General features: G+C 48.7%; 1 protein-coding gene across 4 annotated transcripts; it reads left to right on the plus strand.

The window, feature by feature from the left end:
• Positions 1-1124: 1124 nt before the first annotated feature.
• LOC120403171 (zinc finger protein 397-like) lies at positions 1125-13436 on the plus strand. 4 transcript variants are annotated; one of them, XM_039533996.1, is made up of 5 exons: positions 1125-1414; positions 5570-5691; positions 6284-6954; positions 7306-7513; positions 10432-13436. In XM_039533996.1, the coding sequence occupies exons 3-5, from the start codon at positions 6406-6408 to the stop codon at positions 11043-11045; spliced, it is 1371 nt and encodes a 456-aa protein (XP_039389930.1). In that variant the 5' UTR covers positions 1125-1414; positions 5570-5691; positions 6284-6405; the 3' UTR covers positions 11046-13436. The 4 variants fall into 4 exon arrangements, with proteins under 4 accessions (XP_039389930.1, XP_039389931.1, XP_039389928.1 ...); XM_039533997.1 differs by having other exon boundaries at positions 1125-1399; XM_039533994.1 differs by lacking the exon at positions 1125-1414 and adding an exon at positions 4720-4915.
• The last annotated feature ends 591 nt before the right edge of the window (positions 13437-14027 follow it).

Genomic DNA, 14027 nt, shown 5'->3' on the forward strand with positions numbered 1-14027 from the left:
TTTTCAGAGTCAATATTTATTTATTTAGCATTTCTGTGTTCACCAAGCCAAGCAATAGCATTCTCAGTGGCCGAGTGGAGCTCTCGGAACCCACTGCTGAATTTGGTTAGTGGGCACTCCTCGAAAATGTGTATCATTGTTTGATCTGCACCACAGCTGCAGCTTTGTGGTCTCGAAGACCCCAACAGTGCTGGTTGGCTGCACATAGGCCTTGCCCCATCCGGAATTGGTTGGAAGGACCAGTGATGACATGGCAGGTCGAAGCTGAGCAGACGAGCAGTAGGATCTGTGATGAGGAACTGATTGGTGGTTGGTGTTAAGCACTACTCTTCCCACCACAGGGACTCTGTCACTTCCTGGCATGGCAGCCTTTACCACAGTGGGTGTTGTGATGAAAGATGTGTGGCAGGTGGGTTAAAAAGGTTGTTGAACAAGGGCAAGCTTGGGTTGGCACATACCTTCCCAAGCACCTTGCCAGCTGCAGTCTCCCTCCTGAGGTATGCGGGGTCGATGTGGCTCAGAACTGGAAGCCATGGAAGATGAGTTGGTTGGAGAGTTCCTGTGATGATGCACATTGTTGAGTTGAGTTGCATGTCTACAAGTTTGGTGTATTAAAGATGTGTGTTCTTTTTCTTTTCTTAGGTTCTGATGCAATGTGTGGCCATTTTGTTTCACTCCTTTCTTTTAAAATGTTAGTGATTTCCGCAGAAACGTTACTTCTTTGGAAGAGACTAACATTCATTTAATCTACACCCTCACCCCTCCAAAAACAGAGAAAGATTGAAATATTCAAATCTCAGTAGAGCCAATATTTTGTCAGATTTCCCCCCATGAAGTAGCATGGAGAAGTCCATCCTGCTGTGTTAATGCCCTATAGCATGCAGTCAATATGTCGTAAAAATAACAAGATCTTACAAATTTCAGACCATTCTTTCCCATATGTTGATAACTGAGCTGAGGGCTATTCTAGAAGCCATCATTTCTGGGCACGTTATAAAGGGACCACCCTGCCCCCTGCCATGGTCATCAAAAGGTGCATGACTTGGCTGGTTCCTGGGGGATGAGGGTGCTGGATAGGGCAAAGATGTCCCTGTCATGGAGACACAGCTCACCTCCCACCAACATCCCTGCGCCAGCTCCGAGGGCAGCCATCTGAGATATGCTGTCCATTGATCTGTGCATGGAAAATTGTATTTCTGTGTAAAATCCAGGAGGGACATGAAATGACCACCTGGTGGCACCATAACCTAAGGAATGAGTGTGAAGGACTCAGAACAGCACCCAGGCTGAGTACTGATTTCACTCCTGTCTCTTGGCAGAGGCGTAGCGAGCGCCCTCCGTACCCTCTGACCGGAGGGGGCCCCGCAAGGAAGGGGGCCCCTAAAAGTGGCAAAAAAATGTAAGGTATAACTAGGTAAGTGACATTTATTGACACTATTGCACAATCCATGTCGGTTTTACTGACAAAACCGTGAAGTCATTATGATACATCATAATGCTATTGGCTACATCAGTTGTCTGTTGGTCAGTTTCAAATTTTAATTGGACCCATTCAAAGAATGTGTATTTGCGTTCATAATGGCGGTCGGCATTAGGAAGCACATCCACTGTTACTGAATACCTCTAACTTATAAATACAATTACTTGTGGGTGCAAAATCAGAGACAGCTTCTGAAGATAGGGATTTATATCATTACCAAATAGAAAGCTTCTTTAACTATCAGTAAACACTATTAAATTCAATTCCAAAGAAAATGTAGAATGAAACTGATCAAGAATATCCTGCGCTCAACCATGACAGATGACAGGCTTTCTGCGCTTGCAGTTATCTCAATCGAAAACAAGATTGCCAGATCTCTGGACTATGACGCATTGATTAACCAATTTGCGGAGAACAAGGCTCGAAAGAAGCGCTTTGCGTAAATACGGAATACATGTACACTGTAGGCCTATGTATACATAATATGAACCCTGTATATTGTATAAAATAAATACCGCATTCCAGTTTCTGCATTGTAAGGGGCCCCGGACATATGTTCGAAGGGGGCCACGTTCTTTGTTGCTACGGCCCTGTCTCCTGGAATGAACCATTGATAATAGTGACTCTCCCTAGGCTGGCAGGGAGCAAAAGGAGCAGCCAGGGGCTAAGAAGATGAATTACCCAGATGGCCTACTAAAGCGTCTGTGAATGGCCTGGAGGGTGACAGAATTTGAAAAAAGAAATTAGTTTATAAAACCTCAAGAGTGTTCTGGGCTAATTTGAGAAGGGGAAAAGTGGCAAAATACCGAGGAGAACTGATTCCCTCTGTCCAGTTTCAACCATAGCCCTTTAGCATTAAAAAGGGTTTTTTCAGATCAATGTTTTCCTATCGTAATATGTGCTGTAGTCCCTGGGTAGCACAGCTGGTAGCACATGAGACTTTTACTCTCAGGCCTGTTGGTTTGAGGGCTCCCCCACGCTTCCCTTGGGATAGTCCTTAATTTTTTTAAGCAGATACAAACTTCCACTAAGGGATGAAACTGGAAACTTTTTTATTCCACATAGCAGAGAGCTGTTTCCTACCTATTTTGCTGGGGATTATTTGTAGGAAAGATGGAGAAATCCCCTACAAAAATCTTTGTCTATGTTTAAACTTCCCCATCCCCAAACTACCCCTTTTTGCCTCAGAGAAAAAGAAAAGCACTGCCCTCTCTGAGAGTGATGTACCCCCCAGGGCTCTGTCAGTAATGCTGAAAGTTGTGCCACCCTGTGCACGTATTCCTACCTCTCTCCAGAATTGTGGCATCAGAAGCGGAAATTTGCTTTATTTTGTACATTTTAAACTGCTTATGTGTTTCTAAAAGGGAAATTTGTTTTCTGTGAAAAACACCATTTTTTAATTTAAAAAGGAGTGACATGAAATAGCTACATGATGGCACCAGAACACCAGGAAAGGGAAACAACAGGCTACTAGTCTGTACATTGATTACAAAAAGGGATGGACTCACTCTCCTCTGTTCATAGAGAGATTCATTTATTTCTCCAGTAGGGAAACTTAAATTTAAACACTTTTCTAGGGCAGATGAAAGGGAATTTGGGAGTATTTCAGGGGGCATCGTGCCTGGCCCAGCACTGGTAGTAAAAGGGCTGATGTGATGAATGGGTACATGATGCTATGGAAGACTGTACGTATCATGTACTGATGGAGGAGTGATTTCAATCCCAGCTTGACACAGGGTGAACAGGTGTCTGCTTCGCTCTTGTTTTAAGGATCTGAGCACTTCAGGCAATCTGGGGATATAGCTCAGTGGCAGAGCTCCTGTTTTGTCTGTAAGAAGCTGCTGGGTTTCAATCCCTGCCATCTTCTGAAAATGCTTGTTTTGATTCCTGTCAGTGGGGCTGATTGTTTCTTTACATCCTGAGATCAGGGCACAAATGTCCCACACCTCTCTGCTGTACAGAAGCTGGCCTTCCATTCATGTGGGAATGTTCCCTTCTTCCTCCAAGACAGTGCTTTGTGCTCACGTCTAGCGGTGACTCAGCACTTTATGAAATAGACCTAAAATGTCCCTCTAGATAAACATTGCTCTGTTGAGCTTTAGCCCAGAGCTATGGCCACCTCCCCCGGGTCTCAAGATAGTGAATCTCAGGAAGGGTCAGACACATTCAGATGCTGGGCTCTTCCACACACCCCACTCTGCTGACAGCCCTGCAACCTGAGCTGGAGCTGCTGGCTATTCCAGCTCACTCTGCTACTTCAGTTGGGAGAACAAAACGTGCCAAAAAGTCAGGGTTTTTTTCCTTACTGAGGCAAAAATAAGGTGACAGTAAATTTTTATGGCTGATCAAAGATGGTTCCGTGATTTTTTTAAATTTTCTTTCTAAAAAATCACTGTTTCCTCTAAATAACACCATCAAGAGACATAAACATCCCTGGTTCAGAAACTATGTCCCAGCCTCTACACTCCAGCCTGTCGCTGCTAACATCCCCCACACTGGGGAAACTGGCCAGAGTTTTGCTCTCTTTAGTACAGTTTGAGTCACACACGTTGCCCCAAAGATAAATCTCACAGCCCAAACCAGCAAAGATCTCGTCACAGCAGAGTCTGAGAGTTACCCAGCCCTGGACCTGTGTTTGCTAAAGTGTCTGATGTGCAAAAATCAGTGATCTTGGGAAATGTGGTCAGAGGGAAGGGGGTGCTCACAAACCATTGTCAGATGTCATCTTTTGGCTGATAGGCTGGTGAGCAGCAGCGTGGCTAGCTCAGTTGGTAGAATAGGCACCTTAAGGGTGCTGGTTTTGAGCACCACATGGGAGGAATTGTGTTTCAATTTAATCTCTCTATGTAACAGCTTCTTCCTCCTATTAATCAGAAACAAAGCACAAAGAACATATCAGAATTTAAAGTATTTTCCTTCTGGACAATTAGCTAAAAAGTGGCCATGGAGCAGTTTGAGTCAATTTGAGAAATGGACGGGGGGGATCCTGCCTCTGTGGGACAGAAGCAGAGACACCAACCATCCCAGAAAGAGGATTTGCTTCTACATTGTATCATTCTGAGACACTAGAATGATCCCAGCTAGATTATCAAACTAGGGGGTTACTGCTTCTGATGGGGATTGGGGACCAATCCTAAAGAGGCGTGTCTAGACACACAAGACTTCCCCTTCCTGCCAGGAACATCCTGTTATCATTCCATTTCTCCGGCCTCTCTCTGCTCTTTCACTTTCACATTCTCCTTGCTAGTGCCGGCTGCAGGGGGGAGGAGCACATTCAGCTGCTGATTATAATCTGCCTGGACAGACGATTTCTGCTACAGCAGGAGAACTGGGTGCCCTCCATTGCAAAAGCTCCTTGTGGATTGGCTCTGATTCTCAGGAGGCCCTAGGTGACTTTTCACCCTGGAGCAGAGCCTGGCACATCCCTGTGGTTAGGTAGGTGGAGGAACTCGGAGACTGAGTGTGGCACTAGCACCAGTCCCCAGATGCTAGTTCCTGCTCTGTCCTTGCTCCTCTCTGGGTAAGACCAACCCCTGGTCTGGAGAGCCAGAGAGCATGGGGGCTGTGAGCTGGGGCAGTGAGTTGGGACTCTGCCCCATCTGTGCCCCATGGATTCTGAAGTAGCACCAAATGATTCAGAGGGGCTGCTGCCAGCACTCCAGGGGAAGACTGGGGCACGTTGCAGCCACTTGAAAGCTGGGATAGCTGCCCATAATGCACCACTCCCAATGCCGCTGCAGATGCTGCAAATGTGGCCACAACAGTGCGCTGGTAGCTGTCAGTGTGGACAGACTGCAGCGCTTTCCCTACTCAGCTGTACAAAGACAGCTTTAACTCCCAGCGCTGTACAGCTGCAAGTGTAGCCATACCCTGAGCTGGGAATCTTACCACTAGTTAAACCACTGCAACTCCAGGCCTTATTTGGCTTGTGTGCATATTACCACGTTTCATCATGGCGAAACCCAGCTGGGAGCACGCTTTCCTCTCAGACTGAGCCCAGGCGGTCATGATGGGTGGTTGTTCCCAAGCCGTGGGCGTGACGGTGCAATCTTCTTTATGGTACATGATCACGTGCTATTTATTCCACAGGACCCCCTGCCTCATCTGGCACACAAAAAGGATGAAGTTCAGGCTGTTCGTACAACCCAGCATTTCCTAACCCTGAGTACTCAACTTTGGAACCTAAATAACGTTCTTTTCATGTGTTTTTTGTAAGTATTATTATTTGTATTGAAGTAGCACTCTGAGGAGCCCCAGGCATGGACCAGGCCCATGCTGTGCTAGGGACTGTGCAAACACTAAACAAAAGAAGAATAAAGAGGAAGTGAAAATGGTCAAGACCACGCGGCCTCTTGCCTGACCTCTGTGGCAAAATTTAAGGTTCAGTGCCTGGTTTTCCTAAAGGGGCCAAATCGTCACCTCTTGCAGGAATACCCGTCAGGGAAGGCAAATGGTTCAGGAGCATCCTCCCTGTGCTCCCTATAAGACTTACTAATAAATTCAGCGGGTGACCTACCACCTTGTCAGGCCCCCCGGCAAACAGCCCAACTTCCCCCATAGATCTCACATGCTCATCACTGTGATGAGACACAAAACAAAATTGATGGATTGGCTCTGGGGGAGGGACCCAAATGCACCCCACTCTGCAAGAGGTTCAGGGAGGGGGCCTGTCATGCTGAGTGGGGCCCGGGAACTTGGGTTATGTGGGGGAATGGGCCAGGGTGGTCAGAGAGGGGTCTGTCTGTTCTGAGCAAGAGCAGGGACCTGGGGTTATGTGTTGGCTCTTGTTCTTCCATCACACAGAAAAATCCATGTTGGATTCTTTGCTGCAGGCTGCCTGGAGAGCCGGACGTTCCTACAGGGCCTACAAGTGAGCGACAGGGTTTGTTCCTGAGCTGGAATTGCAGTCATTCCAAGGACAGACAATGGCTGCTGAGCTGGGTGCAAGTGTAGCTTTGGGTTTCCAGCTCCAGGCGCCACTACAGCAGGGAATGCAGCCCCCAGTGAAAATGGAGGAGCAGAACCCAGTCAGCCCCAAGCCAGGGGAGGGAGCAGAAGGGGCAGAAAAAGCCCTTTGTGACATCCAGGCTGGTACCATTGGGGGGCTACTGAGATGGGCAGCACCACGATGGGTCAAGCAGGAGCCACAGGAAGAGCCAGTCACCCTCCGTGGGGATGACACCCACACAGAGACACGGCGTCGGCGCTTCAGGCAGTTCCACTACCAGGAGGCCAAGGGGCCCCAGGAGGCTTACAGCTGCCTCCGGGAACTCTGCCATGGCTGGCTGGAGCCACAGAGCCGCACCAAGGAGCAGATCCTGGAGCTACTGATCCTGGAGCAGTTCCTGACCATCCTGCCGGAGGAAATGCAGAGCTGGGTCTGGGAACGTGGCCCTGAAACCTGTGCCCAGGCGGTGGCCCTGGCAGAGGGGTTCCAGCTGAGGCAGCCAGAGTTTGAGGGGCCAGGGCTACAGGTGAGAGCATTTAACCCTGATTATTCCACTGAGGGGATGGGGGGTGGGAGACAGACTATGCTACATCTGTGAATGGACCAGGACCATGGGGCTCACTTCTGTGGTCCCTGTTCCCCCTGTGCTGCCGGCCCAGCCCCATGGGAGCTGCTAGGCATGCAGTGGCAGAGCTGCATCCCCATTAGCCCCTGCAGCACTTCTTGTCAACCCATGGGTTTGTGGGTGGATCTGTGCTCCCCTCCCCTGTCGCTGTGTCCTTGGGGGACATTCCCTGGTGTCTCCCCTCTCAGACCCCACTCTCCACAGCAGACCCCAGGCCCTGGCTCTCTCATTACATGTTTGATTCATCCCCAGGTCATGGTGCGTGTAAAGGTTGAGGAAGTGGCCTCAGAAGAAAAGGCGTCCCCTGGGGCACTATGGGAATCTGCTGGCTCCAGACTAGAGCAGCCACAGCCCCATCCCGGGTGTGCATCCCAGGACGGGGGATGGAATGAAGCTTCAGAATCCCTGTACAAGCTGCTTCATGTCCCCAAAGAGGAGCACCAGCGCCTCCAGGAAATAGGTAATAAGCTGGGTACAGGGCATGGTGGGCTGTGGGTCACTGAGGAGGAGGCAGAAAGGGGAAGGCCCAGGGCAGAGCATGTTTGAGAAATAGAGGTGCTGGCTTGCTCAGGGGAGAGCAATGGCTCCTTGCATCCCTCCCCATTCCCCTAAACAAGATCCCTGGATGCTGCCCTCCCATCCCTCTCTATTTCAGGGACTGTCTGCAAGCCCCATGTCTGGCGCCATCTGAGCCCCGCTCATGCCATGGGATCTGTGTCTCCTGCCTCTTCCTTCCTTTGCTCTCTGAGGCCCCCATTCCATTTCTTTCTTTCTTTCTTGTCTGGGAAAGAAGTCGTTCAGGGTGTCAGCATTTTAAACTGTACTGGGAGGATGGGCAGAGCTGAGGGGAGTGCTCTGCGGAATACTGGTTGGGAGGAGGAGGGATTTATGCTGAGCAGAGTGTTAGTGACTGTCAGATTCTTTTGACTATTAACAGCTACAGGGGTGGCTGGAAGCTCTGCCAACCAGATGCCAGGGGCTCTGTGTAGCTCTCATTTCCTCCTGAGGGTTAGTATGATCCGTGGATGTATACATGGGAGTAACAAGTAGGAGCAGGAAATGGTGAGACTGATGCTGGAATACAGCGGCCAGATCTGGTGTTCGCATTGGAAAAAGAATGTTGACAAATTGGAGCGAGTGTAGAGAAGAGCCTCAGCTAAACCCTGAGCATGTGGGCAAACTCACCAGCCAGACACCCAGGGAAGAATTCTCTGTAGTAACTCAGATCCCACCCCATCTAACATCCCATCACAAGCCATTGGACATATTTACCACTAATAGTCAAAGATCAGTTAATTGCCAAAATTAGGCTATCGCATCATACCATCCCCTCCATAAACTTATCAAGCTTAGTCTTGAAGCCAGATACGTCTTTTGCCTCCACTGCTCCCCTTGGAAGGCTGGTCCAGAACTTCACTCCTCTGATAGTTAGAAACCTTTGTCTAATTTCAAGCCTAAACTTCCTGATGGCCAGTTTATATCCGTTTGTTCTTGTGTCCATATTGGTACTTAGCTTAAATAATTCCTCTCCCTCTCTGGTATTTATCCCTCTGATATATTTGTAGAGAGCAATAATATCTCTCCTCAGCCTTCTTTTGGTTAGGCTAAACAAGCCGAGCTCCTTGAGTCTCCTTTCATAAGACAAGTTTTCACTTCCTTGGATCATCCTAGTAGCCCTTCTCTGTACCTGTTCCAGTTTGAATTCATCCTTCTTAAACACAGGAGACCAGAACTGCACACAGTATTCCAGATGAGGTCTCACCAGTACCTTGTATAACGGTACTACCTCCTTATCTCTGCTGGAAATACCTCGTGTGATGCATCCCAAGACCACATTAGCTTTTTTCACGGCCATATCACATTGGCGACTCATAGTCATCCTGTGATCAACCAATACTCCGAGGTCCTTCTCCTCCTCTGTTACTTCCAAATGATGTGTTCCCCTCTTATAACAAAAATTCTTGTTATTAATCCCTAAATGCATGACCTTGCACTTTTCACTATTAAATTTCATCCTATTACTTTTACTCCAGTTTACAAGGTCATCCAGATATTCCTGTATGATATCCCAGTCCTCTGTATTGGAAATACCGCCCAGGTTTGTGTCATCCACAAACTTTATTAGCACATTCTCACCTTTTTGTGCCAAGGTCAGTAATAAAAAGATTAAATAAGATTGGTCCCAAAACCGATCCCTGAGGAACTCCACTAGTAACCTCCCTCCAGCCTGACAATTCACCTTTCAGTATGACCCGTTGTAGTCTCCCCTTTAACCAGTTTCTTATCCACCTTTCAGTTTTCATATTGATCCCCATCTTCTCCAATTTAGCTAATAATTTCCCATGTGGAACTGTATCAAATGCCTTACTGAAATCGAGGTAAATTAGATCCTCTGCATTTCCTTTGTCTAAAAAATCTGTTACCTTCTCAAAGGAGATCAGGTTGGTTTGGCACAATCTACCTTTTGTAAAACCATGTTGTATTTTGTCCCAATTACCATTGACCTCAATGTCCTTAACTACTTTCTCCTTCAAAAATTTGTCCAAGACCTTGCATACTACAGATGTCAAACTAACAGGCCTGTAGTTACCCGGATCACTTTTTTCCCCCTTTCTTAAAAATAAGCATTATGTTAGCAATTCTCCAGTCATATGGTACAACCTCTGAGTTTACAGATTCATTAAAAATTCCTACTAATGGGCTTGCAATTTCATGTGCCAGTTCCTTTAATGTTCTTGGATGAAGATTATCTGGGCCCCCTGATCTAGTCCCATTAAACTGTTCGAGTTTGGCTTCCACCTCGGATGTGGTAATATCTACCTCCAAATCCTCATTCCCATTTGTCATCCTACCATTATCCCTAAGCTCCTCATTAGTCTCATTAAAGACTGAGGCAAAGTATTTGTTTAGATATTGAGCCATGCCTAGATTATCCTTAACCTCCACCAGGACGAGGTAGGATGAGAGGGGTAGGAGTAGGGAAGGAAGGTGAGCTTGTGGCAGCTTTGCTGGGGGGCAAGTGTCTCTGGGAGGGGTTTTTTTATTTTATTTTTTTGCGGGGGAGGGTCGGGGGGTCAGATATTTCCTGGGTCATTTCCTGCATCTCTGGCTCAGTGTCACCCCCTCCCCCCCCCCAGCAGGCATCATCCCCGCAGGGTGCACGTTACTCAGGCTCATTCCCATTCTCAATTACCCCTCTTCTCACCTGAGGAGGCTGAGACAGAAGAAGCCCCCTCTGGGGGAGGGTTAGGGAGACCTAAACCTTGCTCCCCAGCCCTGTCGATCGAGTGAGCAGGCAAGGAGCCCTTTGTGGTTCCCCTGCCCCAAATTCTTTCTCCTGCTCAGGGAATTAATCCCACCTTGCTTCTCTCGTTCCAGCTGATGGCAAGGCCAGTAGTGACAACAAAGGGGAAACATGTCACCCAGGAGAGCAGCCAAAGCACAACGCAAAGAATAGGCAGCATCGCCCTGGGGAACACAACCCGGCAGAACAAGCTCATAAGTGCACCAAGAGTGGGAAGGGCATCAGTGTCAGCTCTGCCCTTATTACACCCCAAAGAGTCCACGCGAGCAAGAAACGCTGGACCTGTGATGAGTGTGGGAAAAGACTTGGCGACAGCTCGGCTCTCACAAAACACCGAAGGATGCACGCTGGCCAGAAACCGTTTGTCTGCACCGCCTGTGGTAGGAGCTTCAGCCAGAGCTCAGTCCTCATGACGCACCAGAGAACTCACACCGGGGAGAGACCTTACATCTGCACCGAGTGTGGGCGACGCTTCAGCGACAGCTCCAACCTCACTCGGCACCAGAGAACCCACGTGGGCCAGAGACCCTATATCTGCACTGGCTGCGGGAGACGCTTCAGCCAGAGCTCACATCTCACGAGACATCAGAGGACCCACACGTCTCAGAACCATGGGCACAGCTGCACAGCAGGTCCTGAGCAGCTGCTGCCCCAGAGCAGCCCCATGGCAGGGGGTCTTGTGGCCTAGCATGTGTCAGCTATCTGGGCCTCTGCCTTGGTCACACAGATAGAGAATGGGAAAGGGTTGGGGAGAAGTGTCGGAAGCACTTTCCTGAGGTGACTGAATGCTGCGAGGAGGGATTGTGATGGGTGATCACAGTGAGAAGCAGATATGGTCTTATGTACTGAGGTTGGGGCGGGGGTGAGCTGGGAATCAGAACTCCTGGGTTCTGTTCCTAGCTCCAGGAGAAGTGTGACATCTAGAGTTGGTGCAGGACTGTCAGCTGGAAGATCCTGAGGTCTGTTCTTGAGGCTACAGATATGTTTTCTCCCCCATGCCCACACCCTCTATTTGTAAAAGGCTTTTGGCTCCCTGGGTGGAAACACTGTTAAGTAGTGAAAAGTAAACAGGGGCTTAAGGACAGGGATGCATTTGCAGCCAATAGGTGGCTGGATACAGAGGTGATGACTCAAGATGGGAGGAGAAGTGCCTGAGATCAACAGGCAATCAAAGTCCATTTCTAATTGAGCACCCAGTGGGTTTGAGGACCCAGCAGGGCAGAAGGGTTCAACACCCCACAGCCCTCACCATCTCACCCGCAGGTGCTGAGCAGCTAGATCTAAAGGAACATCCCTGGGCTGCAAATATAGACTCCCAGGCCCTGAACTCCTTTGTGTCTTGCACTTGGTCCTGCAGGCTCCTTTCTGCTTGTTTGGGCTTTAGGGGTAGCAGTATCCTGTGTTTTCCTTTTGCCTGGCTGCTGGGAACCTGCCTTGGAACCCTGATCCCTACAACACAGTGCCTCCAATGCCACGCTGGGGAATGAGATCAGCACTGCCTGCATGGGGGAGAACCCAGAAGCAGAAACACATCCTGATGCTGTACCTCCTGGTGGCTATTTGCTTTCTCATGTGGATCGTTCTCCTCTCGCTCACAATCAAGAATGACCAGAAGATGACTGAGGAATTAAAGACGATAAATGCTGCCATTTCCCAGCGGATAGACCAAGACCAGAAGATGACTGAGGAATTAAAGACGATAAATGCTGCCATTTCCCAGCGGATAGACCAAGACCAGAAGATGACTGAGGAATTAAAGACGATAAATGCTGCCCTTTCCCACAGGATAAACCAAGTGTCCTCCACCCTGGCCAAAGCCAAGCTACTCTCCCAGGACGTCTCGGCACATGGGGCACTTGTCTCCTGCCCAGCAGGGTACAAGCCCACGGGCTGCACCTGCGGAATGTGCTGCGGCTCCTGGGACATTCGCACCAACTCCACCTGCCACTGCCAGTGCGGCGGCATCGACTGGACGGCCGCATGCTGCTGCAAGATAGGGCTGGAGTGATGCCAAAACACAGCCTGGGGCACTGGAGAGCCCACCTGGCCTGCTGCCCCTGCCACCTCCTCGCCATGGGCCCTGGCACAGAACCATGCTGTGCCCTTTGTGCCCAGTGCAATGAATAAACTTGGATCTGGGTCTGTTAAAAAAAAAACAAAAAAACCCTGAATTCCCTGTAAACAAGACCCAAATCAGGGGTTCATTCTATTCCAGACACTCCCTTTGCAGGTGTTTGTGCTTTGGCTGCTGGGAGGGAGCAGCCAGAGCAGTGAAAATGCAAATGCTGCTTTAGCTGTGGTAAGAGCATCTTTGTCTCTTCTAAAGCTTCTTCCCCAGCTCCCAGCCTGGAGCTCCCCACAGCTTTACATTGCATCTGCCCCATTTCTATCCTCACTTGGGACTCTGCTACCCTGCAGCTCCCAGGCCATATCTACACTACAGTAGCACAGTAACATAGTAGACATTTCCTACATCGGCAAAATGGTTTTTTTCCCATCAATGTTTTTCCACCTCTCCGAGTGGCAGTAGCTAGTGTGATGGAAGAATTGATCTAACCCTGGAGGTTAGATTAACCTAACTACATCACAAAAGGCACAGTTTTTTTTCCACGGCCTTTAATGATGTTTCTAGGTCAATCAAATTTTTTTAGGTGTAGCTCAGATCTTAGTCACGAGGACCCATTACAGCTTGGCTTTGTCCTGATAACTGCTAAATGCTGCACTGTAGCCTAGTCCTAACCGTATCCATGTAACAGGGTTACAATCTTGGCCCAGCCAAGGTCACAAGGACATGGCTCTGCTCTGCACTAGAACATTGACCCATGCTGTAACCAGGTTCTTATGAAAGTGTTGATGGGTTTGGGATATGTGCATAGTGAGGGGGAAATGCTGAGATTGCTAGCTGTGCCGCCTTGGGAAAATGAGACTCTGAAGCTCTGAGAGCAAAGGGCCAATGTGTCATACTCTCCACACAGGGACAGAGCAAAGATCCTGATGTGCTGCAGCCCAAGGTCCCCATAGGGAAGCTGCACTGGCCAACAACAAATCATGTGGGGGAAAGAAACAAAAAGCCAAGGCAGAGCCAGGGACACAGCAATTGGCTATGGGATGGAGGCAGCTGGAGCCAATGAGCCTGGGGCCAACAAGGGTCATAAGAATGGCCAAACTCGGTCAGACCAGAGGTTCATCTCCCCCAGTATCTTGTCTTCCAACAATGGCTAACGCCAGGTGCTTCAGAGGGAATGAACAGACAGATAATCATCAAGTGATAATTTCCTGTAGCCCTTTCCCAGCTTCTGGCAAACAGGCTACAGACACCATCCCTGCCCAATAGCCATTGATGGACCTGTCCTTCATGAATTTATAAAGTTATTTTTTGAAACTTGTTATGGTCTCGGCTTTCACAACAGCCTCTGGCAAAGAGTTTCACAAGTTGACTGTGCGCTGTGTGAAGAAATACTGACTTTTTGTTTGTTTGAAACCTGCTGCCTATGAATTTAATTTGGTGATCCCTAGTTGTTGTGTTATAAGAAGGAGTAAATAACACATTCTTATTTACTTTCTCCACACCAGTCATGATTTTGTAGACTTCTATCATACCCCCCCCCTTAGTCATCTCTTTTCTAGGGTGAAAAGTCCCAGTCTTATTAACTTCTCCTCCTATGAAAGC

Source organism: Mauremys reevesii, linkage group 4 (genome assembly GCF_016161935.1).
Source record: "Mauremys reevesii isolate NIE-2019 linkage group 4, ASM1616193v1, whole genome shotgun sequence".
NCBI classification, from domain to species: domain Eukaryota; kingdom Metazoa; phylum Chordata; order Testudines; family Geoemydidae; genus Mauremys; species Mauremys reevesii.

Coding starts and splice junctions, on each gene's coding strand:
- LOC120403171 (XM_039533996.1), top strand. CDS start 6,406: ATGGCTGCTGAGCTGGGTGCAAGTGTAGCTTTGGGTTTCCAGCTCCAG. Junction 6,955..7,305: donor TTGAGGGGCCAGGGCTACAG/GTGAGAGCATTT, acceptor ATTCATCCCCAG/GTCATGGTGCGTGTAAAGGT. Junction 7,514..10,431: donor CCAGCGCCTCCAGGAAATAG/GTAATAAGCTGG, acceptor CTCTCGTTCCAG/CTGATGGCAAGGCCAGTAGT.